The following is a 10,605-nucleotide window of genomic DNA, read 5'->3' on the forward strand; positions in this document are numbered from 1 at the left end:
AAATAAACCAATTTTATTTAAGAAAGGACTTGTATTGGTAAAGTTTCTTCGGAAAGAATTTTTACGGAAAATTATCTGAGAACGGAGACGTAACATTAGTTTTTATGAAGTCCTTCAGACTTTTTATCCACATCATCTGAACTCATGCCACGATTTACTTACACATTTATATTTCCACTTACGTTCATAAATAAGCCTTTGATATTTAGTTATGCTATGGTTTAAAAAGTAAATGGACTTAAACAATTTATCATGTAATCATGCTTATATAGTTACTACAAAAACAGGAATATAAAACATTTTGAAACTCTGCACTAATTTAAATAATGAATGCTGAAAAAAAAACCTTGTTACATCCAGAATTGAATATTATTATGTTAAAATGGGAATTGGACACATAAAAGTTTTAACAGAGAAGATATTCATGACCCTGAGAATTCTATGACAAGTATCAGAATCATTAACTTCTGATCAAGACAAGTTTCTTACTTATACCAAGCCTAAAAAATAAAATTGGTAATGATTATAGCCAACAAAACACTATTTTTATTATGTTCTACAGATTAGAATGCATTGTTTCATACGTTGGTTACCCTTGTTTTTAACATTTTTCACCATAAGTTTTCACAAGGTTTAGATTTAGATTAGTTGTAAATCCACATACTAAACTAATAATACTCTACAATAAAAGTATAATAATACAAAATTAAAAGTAATACAACAATATGTTAAATATTATTTCCAGTACTGTTAATGAAAGTAACATTAATGCAAGAATAGAATATACCACACATAGGGAAAATAAAAATAGTTGTTAACTTCAAGTACCCTCATATTGTTATGACAGCGGAAGTCGCGTGATGCTGGAAACATGCACACTGGAGTTTCTAGAATTATCGGGGAACCCCGCGAATGTCCGAGTGTTTGCCAGACACCCTCTTTTTTAGTATATAAACCCGGCAAATAAAGCCAGTGATATATATAGATATGCAGACAGATTGAGGAGATAGATAATTGAGTCAAGCGAACAGTATGCACTGTATGTAAAGTGTGTGAATCACTGTGATTTGTAGCATGTGTTATAAAAGTTGTTAAGTGTATTACAAAGTTTGTATCAAGAAAGAATAAACTAGTTTTAATCAAGAAAGGACTTGTATCCCTGAAGTTTCTCGGAAAGAATTTCTATGTGAAATTAACAAACAAGCAGAAACGTAACAATATATTTTATGTTCTTGAACAACGTAACATCAATATAACCCTATAAAAGCAAGACTTTCCACGATCCTCCTCAAAAATGTCTTGTCACAAATAAAAACTCATTAAATGGCTCAGATAGTATAATTTGAGAAGAGCCAGACATCTGAGATAAATTGCTATAACATATTACAGTTGAATTGTAGAAACATTTGAGCAAGTTTATGAGCTCTGTCCATGAAGTTATGTAATATAAAACAAATTTTGCTGTATCTAATAAACTGTGAGTAGTAAACATTGTAACATAACCTGTTTGGAGATATTTGTATTTGGAAATGGAGAGTTATAATTTCAAAGTTGAAAGCATCCATTTCATTGAAAACTATGAACTTGAACGTTTGACTAATGGTGCTGATATCTAAGTCTAAGTAACAGCAAAAGAGCACTTTTCAAGAGTGATTTTGGTGGATAAATTAGTAACATTTCCTGATGACATATAAATCTTGGGTGTTCTAAAAATAATGGAACATTACAGAATAAGTTGGATCAGTTGGTAAGTTAGATAATTATTTGGCAAATGACCTTTAGTAATAATACATGCATGGTAATGTATGCGATTTATCTTAATTTGGATCACATATTTAATAAAGATGGGAACCAACTCAATAACATGACTCTATAGAAAAACGTTCTTGGCACAGTGGAGGATAAGTTACTAAAGCCATTGCTTACCGTAAAGCTAATGTAATTTTGGGTTGTATTGATAGTTATGTTAATTACGAGTCAAAAGTGGTAATTATATCTATACAAATCACTAACAGTTTTCAAACGAGACCCAGAACTCAAATGCTTTCAAATAATTAAATAATTCCATAACTGTTCAAAAGCACTTGAGTTTTGGGTCTCGTTTAAAAATCATTACAACTTTAGTATGGGATCCTGTGTGCTAACTTCTTATTGAGAATTTATATAAATCACTAGTTAGACCTCACTTAGAATATGGTCTACAGTATTGAAAAGGGTTCAGAGGAGGGATACTAAGATGATTTTGGGGATGGAAAGATTATCTTATAAGGAATATATTAAACTCTCTTAACTTGTTTTCTCTTGAGAAAAGAATGGTGATCTTACTGAAGTTTACAAGATATTCAGGGATCATTTTTTGAGCTTTATTATGAGATGACACAAGCTTAATATTTGGAAACAACAGGCCAGTTAAGATTGCTTTATTTTTCTAATGGTGTCACTGGGTTGTAAACATTACAAGGCTTTCGCACATAAATTATCAAATTTTGTATTAAGTTTTAAGATTTTTTAAGTTAGCTTTTGCTCATGCCTATTTTCTTTTTGAATGTTGACTATCTGATATGCAAAGTAATTCTGATTTTAATATTCAAAATACTTTTACACTAAGAAAATTTTCAAATTTTGCAGGTGAAATCTTTATAACTTCCAGGTAATTATCAAATGTTTTTTTTTTGAAAAAACTTTCTATTTCATCTGCTATTTTCACTATTGAATTTCTTTACGGGTTTGGTTGATTTGACCAATCTTGTAACCACCATAAAAAAATTAGAAAATAAATACAAATTATGCTTTTTTCATTCTAGAATGACTACAAATTATAACACAAAAACACAAATGTTTAGTCTAAATAGCATAAATCCCATAACATTAACCATTTATATATACAGGGTGTCCCAAAAAAATTTATACACACTTTGAATGATTATAAATACAATGTTTATTAAGATATATCTGAGTTTTATAATTTAAGTTAAAGACGACAAGTGTAGAATCTTTTAGAGCCCATAACTCACTTAAACTTTCTTTCTTTACAGGTGCAACTGATCTGAAGTAATGGCAGAAGCAAGACTAAGCTTTGAGAAAAGGAAATTTATCCTAAAGTGCTACTGGAAGTGCGAGAACGTAGCTAAAGTGCAAAGACTGTTTAGAAGGGAGTTTCAAACAGATCCACCTAAGCGACTCACCATTACTTGCATCAGAGATTAGTTTGAAGCAGATGGAACTGTTCAAGATATCTATAAAGAGCGTTGCGGAAGACCGCGGTCGTCCACCAGTCCTACAAGAGAAGCAGGGCTACTGGAAAGTCTACACCCATCTCCAAGAAAATCTGTTTGGCAAGTGGCCCGTGAGACAGGAATCTCAAAAATGAGCATCCATCGCATCTTGAAGCACGTTCATTGGAAAATTTTTATTCCAGCATTAGTCCACGCCCTCAACAAAGATGATCCTGACCAGAGAGTTGAACTTTGTGAGCGGTACCTAGCAAAATGTGCAGAGGATGCACAGGTTCCAAACAAGATTGTCTGGAGCAATGAGGCCCCATTTAAGTTAAATGGTTCAGTTAATTGCCACAACTGCACCTACTGGGCACCTCTGAACCCGCATGTTACGATTGAACACCACATAAACTTACCAGAGGTTACAGTGTGGTGTGGATTATCAGCATTGGGCATAATTGGACCATTTTTTTTCGAAAACACAGTCACTGGTGCTGTTTATCTGAACTTGCTGCAGGAATCCGTCATGCCACGCATTCAAGAGCAATTTGGAGATGAGTAGTTTTATTTCCAGCAAGATGGAGCACCTCCTCACTACCATCATGATGTGAGGGCCTATCTTGACGAAAATCTGCTGAACAGATAGATTGGGCAAAAAGGTAGCATTGAATTCCCCGCTACTTTACCAGACCTCACACCACCAGACTTTTTTTTTTATGGGGATACCTCAAAGATATGGTTTATAGCACAAAACCTGCAACAATCAATGAGTTGAAAGCAGCAATTGAAAAAGTATGTGCCAAAATACCAAATGAAATGATTCGTGATGTTTGCAATTCCATTTGTCATCGTCATCAGCAGTACTTTGACCAGAGCGGTCATCAGTTCGAACACCTGTGATAACTCAAAATATTCTTCTTTAACTTAGATTATAAAACTCGGATATATCTTTATAAACATTCTATTTATACTCATTCAAAATGTGTATACATTTTTTGGGACACCCTTTATATTTATTTTTATAAAATTGACCTTTCAGCCATGCCTGGCTAACATTATAGAAGTTGCAATGACGTGGAGAACATGCACTCATGTTACCGTATCCAAGAATATAAAAATGGCCTTTACAAAGTGGCTTGGCTGTGTTTTAGTGGACTAGTATTTTGCAAAATACAGTTATAATACATTATTACTATTTACAAATAAGTTCTTAAACTTATTTTTCTTAAAACATAGAACAGTAAATAAAGAAGTATAGCAAACAATTATCTCTTCTAGTTACAAACTTTGTTCTCATTTTCTGCTTGCTGTAGGTTGCTAAGTTTTATCAAATTTTGCACATGGAGGATGTGAAATGAAGTCATTATTTTTAGGTTTTATATATACATTTTGAAATAACCAAAAATCATTATTTACTAAATTAATACCATAGAGTTCCAATATAATTTATCAAGCTTAGTAACTAAGCTGTATTTGGGTAAAAAAAAATGAAATTTCAAGCACTGTCAATAAAGTCTTACCTTATCACTTGGATTCTAGCATGAAAAGAATTAGTTTGCTGCCTGATTACTTCAAAAAGGATGATAAAGTGATTAGGGGGACATTCTGAGCTTTTGATTGGTTATTCACACATCATAGACATAAGTAGGTATAATTAAGTAAGTGTTTCCAAAAACGGACAAAGGTGGGTAGGGCCACTGTGCTTGATTCAGTAAATTAGCAATATTTCGGCAAATAGAAAAGATAGTAGCTTCTTATTTTATATTCTAGCTTGTCAATATCGGTAATTTGAGTTTCTAATTTGTAAGAAACTATAGACTTTGTATTTGGACATCATAAACATCTAATTTGAACCATAGCTGCATTCAACATACCACTCGACACAAAAATCTATTTTGGCATTTTTCTAATATTTACTTTTAAATTAAGAAATTAACTAATGTATAATACTAAAATTTGAATTATAATCTACAATTGGATACCAAACTTATTGATATAAATTCATAAAACAGTAGTTCAATAAAATTTTGAATGTGAGTCAACAAACAAGATGACATGGCCTTTGACCTGTGTCGAAAGGGTTAAGTGCTCTTTCTTGACATAACTGTCACTATCAAACAAAACAGAATACCATCAAATGGTCCAGAGATTTTATTAGACTCAATAAATAAATTAGTCATGAATTTTGCAATTTAAAATAGGAGTGACACTGCTATCTAGTGATAATATAATAAAATGTACAAATTTATCAAATTAACAACAAAATATTATTTACCCAAAGGTTTTGAAGGAGAGTAAGATGGATTGGGTACAAGAACCACTTGCTACTATTATTCCTATGTCTTTGAATAGTGGGCAGGTGACAGAAGGTTGGAAGTTGACTAATGTTACTCCTCTTTTCAAGAGGTGATAAAAATTGTCCCAGTAATTATAGGCCTAATAAATCTTATATCAGTTGTGGGAAAAGTTTTAGAAAGTCTGATAAACGATGCTTGCAAAGTCATTTAACAAAGTTTAAAATCTTGTTGGATAGTAAATAATCTTGTGACACTCTTTGAAGAGGTTGCTGCTTATGTTGATTGAGGGTACAAGTGTGGACTTGGTGTATCTGGATTTTCAGAATGCATTTGACAAGGTGCCATATGAAAGTCTTATTAAAAAAAAATATCTTGTGGATGTGGATTGGTTGGCTCATTGGATAGAAAACTGGCTAGATAGAAGAAAGTAGCATTGTTATAAATGGAGTTCATTCAAATTGTATCAATGTCTCAAATGTGGTGCATTAGGGCTTAGTATTAGGACCTTCAACAATATAGATGAAGAAATGGCCCAGAAACTACTTAAATTTGGTGATATTAAGATACTGAATGTTCGTAGTTGTAAGAATAATACTGTTGCTTTACAAAAGGATTTAGATTATTTAATGAGTTAGGCACAAGTCTATAGAGGTTATAATTTCATTATATAGGTCACTTGGTTATGCCACATTTGGAGTACTGTGTTCAGTCTTGGGTTCCTTACCTTAGAAAGGACACTGCACTGTTAGAAATAATACAGAAAGTTGTTGTATGTTTAAGATTGTAGAGAGCATTAATATTGTTGATGTATCACCTGTTTTCATATTTAATGGTGAGAATGGTAAAATTAAGGGACACAAGTATAAATTTTAGCAGGATAAGAATCTTCCGCTAAGATAGCTTTATTTTTCTAATAGGGTGGTTAGCCTTTGGAAAAAGTTGCCTTCAGATGTGATGGATACAATTAATTTAAGGGAGCTTAAGAAAAGGCTTGATTACTTTTTGAAAGAAAAGTGCTGGTTTTGAGTGTTTATATTTCAAAGTTTAGTTTAGTGGATGAGATGACCTATATGGACAAACAGGTCCTTTGTTGTCCTTAAAATGTTAAATTGTATATCACAAAATATATCTAGATACCCTTTACGTTTTACAAGTAAGGTTGATACGTAATAATTTCAAAACTATTTAAATGATCAATATGTTAAAAGTTGCAATTTGAGAGCAAAATTAACCTGCTTCACCATTTTTGGATACTAAAATAGTTAATTTAGAAAATATGATTGAAAGTAATTGTTACCATAAACCAACATTTACTGGTTTATATTTTAACTTTATTTACAACCTCTTGATGAAACTCGAAAAATTAACTATTTTACAAGCTTAGTGTATTCAATGTGAAGATAGCTGTCGAAAAAATTTACACAAAGATTTGATTGATAATTGAGAAATATTTGAAGGTTTGGTATGATTCTATAATTAACAAACATTCCACCATTAAATGTATTGTATATTTACATTTTGTCATATCTAGGGAAACTTGTTTTAAATTTAAAGAAAAACATTAAAACTGTTTTAAATTATAAGATTTATTCTTAGATTCAACTTAAAGTAGTTTTGAAGTGATATTTCATTTCTGTAATTACTTTACATTAAAAGACAGTGTTGATAAAATGCAGAACTTGTCATCTATAAATTTACTTGTCCAAGTTGTAACCATGGCTATGTAGGCTAAACAATATGTTGTGTTCAAGGACTAAACAAATTATGCCATATAATTAATCAAATATTCTTTGACATGTCTTACAAAACTGACATTTTACACTTTGTCCAAGTTGTAACCATGGCTATGTAGGCTAAACAATATGTTGTGTTCAAGGACTAAACAAATTATGCCATATAATTAATCAAATGTTCTTTGACATGTCTTACAAAACTGACATTTTACACTTTGTCCAAACTTCTGTATTCTGTATGCTTTGAGTGTGATAATGCTGAGAATAAAAGAAACCCTTAACAATTTTGCTGTCAGTCTTAACATTATCAGCCATATATTTCTCACAAGTCCTTTTGAATTTCCTAATTTTTTTAAACCAAATCCTTACCTTTCATATAGTTCTTTAAATCTTTAGACTATCTGTCAATTTAAACTTATAGAATTTATCCTAGATTTCCTCGCAATAACAGAAACAATTTCAATTTCAAAGATAAATTTCCATTCTTTCTTAGTTAATAACCCTCGTGATCCTTTTTTTTCATCTAATATCTAATAACTTTAGTGTATTATAACCCAATGCTAATACCGAAAACAATATTGACAGAAAAGTTAGCACACAGCATCACATAAAAGGTGCAATGAATTTCAAAAAACAAACACAAATCCAATATTTTATTATTCTTTACTTTTCTGAAGAACAGTCAATTATTTGACAGCTTTTGAGTTTTGGGTCTTTTTTTGAAATTCATTGCACCTAAAAACAATAGTAAGTTAAGCCTAATGCTTTAATATACTTCCTAATGCTACAACTTTAGGCTTAGCTGTACTTGCAGTAATAAAACCTAAGTGTCCAATCCTAAACAATCTAAAATACACTAAAATAACAACTGTAAGCTTTAATATGGGCAAAATAATACTTATCTTCTATGTATAAAACATTATAATCTACAACTATAAGTATTTCTAATATCTTTGTCTCAGAGCTAAACATACTCTCAACAGTTCTCTCTGGCCACCCTATAAATTATATTTTTATATCTTTTACTGGTTAAACATTTTATTACTTGATGTATAAGATAGATTCATATCTTCAGCAAATTTTACAAATTCTTAATCTAAACAATGATGTACTTAGAGAAAGCGCACATATTGCAAAGTCTGTCAGAAAGAATGTCTCTTCTCACCTTTGCTAAGAGTGCCTGTGACACTCCCTTCAGTGCTCCTGTTGTAACAGTTTTAGCTTGACTTGAACTTGGAATATTTGACTCTTCAGTGTTAGAAATCCGAGCTTTGGAAGCTATTTCGTCCAATGCCTGTTCAACCTGCAAACCATATTACTTATCCTTACATTGTATATACAAACTTTAAATCAGCATGAACATTACAACTTCTGTGCAAATCTATATTATTTAATTCTGAAGGAAACTAATCATAGTTACTGCAGATTTTGGTTTTATTACTTAAGGTTGTTTTCACATTCAACATGTGTTAACAGGGGTAATTATTCTTCCAAAGAATTTTCCTCATAAAGACTCCTAAATTCCTTCCCTAATTTTTCACCATGATTGATTGGCAATAGGATCATAGTGATGCAGTGACTAAACCTAATAGTTAAAATGCAATTTCTTTTTTTTCTCTTTCTTTGATTTTATTACTTCTTTTTCTTCTTTTTTTTTCCTAATTTTTTTCACTTTACCTATATCTCCTTTTCTATGACCCAAAAATTTTCAGGAATTTTAATAATCTCCAACTTAATCCTGCACTTTTAGAATACTTACCCAGGAAAATATTTACCACTGTATGTTAATTGAAGCCTTTATATCAAACTTTTAAAAGGTAATGATGAAAACTTGCCAACATCTGGCAATTTTAAGAAAATATATATATTTTTTTTACCAATTTTTAATGTTGGTGACAAGAACGAATTCTCTAAATTAGAATTGTGATTTTAGAACTATCAAAATGAAACAGTTTTCCAAGAAACAGCCAAGAGGTTTGTTTTTAAACAAAATCTGTCTAAAACTCTTCACAAAATCTAAGCTTATGTAACTATTTTCCAATCTTGAACCTACCTAAGTTAAAATACATAAACTGCAATTATTGCTCAGTCTTGAAGTACTAAGCCTAAAACACATAAGCCTGTGTAATCATTTATCAAACCAAGGCTGTTTTAGGTTGTTTAAATACACAGCTTCACAATGAAATGGCTACCTGCACCATGTCCACCACAGAAATTGAACCTCTAACCAGAATTTAAAAATGCAGAAGTTTGTAATTATTTTCCAGTCTTAAATTTATTAAGTTACAGAATCTCATGATTATTTCCCAAAGCCAACCCTACAAAAAAAACATCCAATTTATGTATCCAAATTGTGTTTTACTGTAAAAATGTTCTATGCTACTTTTAAATCACAGTTTGTGGAGTTTGTGTAAAATAAATGTGAATCTATATTTATTCAAAGAATAGACTAACCCTCTGTCCAGCCTTTCCTCGAATGTGGTCCAACACATCCTGAGCAGTTCTGTACTTTGTTTCGTCAGGAGGGGCAGGCAATGGTGTGGGCAGAATGTCTGGTACTTGGTCTAATTGGAAGCTGGGATGCCAGCGTGTCAGCTTGTCCCTGGGAACTTTCATTGGTGGATCAAGTTCTGATAAAAATATCTACAGAGAAAAAAAAATCATTGGTAAACCTAGTCCTGATACAAATATCTACAGAAAAAAAGCAAACCTAAGCTTCTTTCCTGCTAGAACAACATCTAAAAAAAAGTCACAAACATCATACTTTATCAAATCTAGCCATGTCACGTCAATGTACCACACCTACTAAAATCAACAATGTTTGAATAGACTTGTACAGCAGTGTTCTCAATGAACATATTAAAACTTTTATCTTTCTCTTACAGATGGCTATATCAGTACAATAACAAAACACAGGTGAATATTTTATGTTAAATGTTACTGTGTATTTTGAAACTGTACAAGACCAAATAAAACCATAGTACATGTATAGGAATTGTTCCCATTTCTTAGTTTTTAAAGTTATATCATCCATCAGTTTACATAAATTGGATAATCAGATGTGACACAAGTAAAGACAATTACATAAGATTTAACCTGTAAGTTGTAACCCAAGACTCTATGTCTGTTTGGTTTTTTTGCAGTATTTGTCGTAATACAAGATTCTATGTCTGTTTGGTGTTTTGCCAGAATTTGTCGTAATACAAGATTCTATGTCTGTTTGGTGTTTTGGCAGTATTTGTCGTAATACAAGATTCTATGTCTGTTTGGTGTTTTGCCAGAATTTGTTGTAATACAAGATTCTATGTCTGGTGTTTTGCCAGAATTTGTTGTAATACAAGATTCTATGTCTGTTTG

The 10,605-nt window shown here is 31.4% G+C and overlaps 1 protein-coding gene across 1 annotated transcript in view; it reads right to left on the reverse strand.

Moving 5' to 3' along the window:
• LOC106473655 (DNA replication factor Cdt1-like) overlaps positions 1-10,605 on the reverse strand; it is a gene marked incomplete at its 5' end in the record, with an annotated part of 24,794 nt that overhangs the window by 8,730 nt on the left and 5,459 nt on the right. Inside the window, 2 exons of the mRNA XM_022402064.1 lie at positions 8,414-8,551; positions 9,703-9,891. Of these exons, the coding sequence (XP_022257772.1) occupies positions 8,414-8,551; positions 9,703-9,891 (327 nt within the window). The remainder of the gene's footprint in view (positions 1-8,413; positions 8,552-9,702; positions 9,892-10,605) is intronic.

Source organism: Limulus polyphemus, unplaced genomic scaffold (assembly GCF_000517525.1).
Source record: "Limulus polyphemus unplaced genomic scaffold, Limulus_polyphemus-2.1.2 Scaffold6374, whole genome shotgun sequence".
Classification (NCBI taxonomy): Eukaryota; Metazoa; Arthropoda; class Merostomata; order Xiphosura; family Limulidae; genus Limulus; species Limulus polyphemus.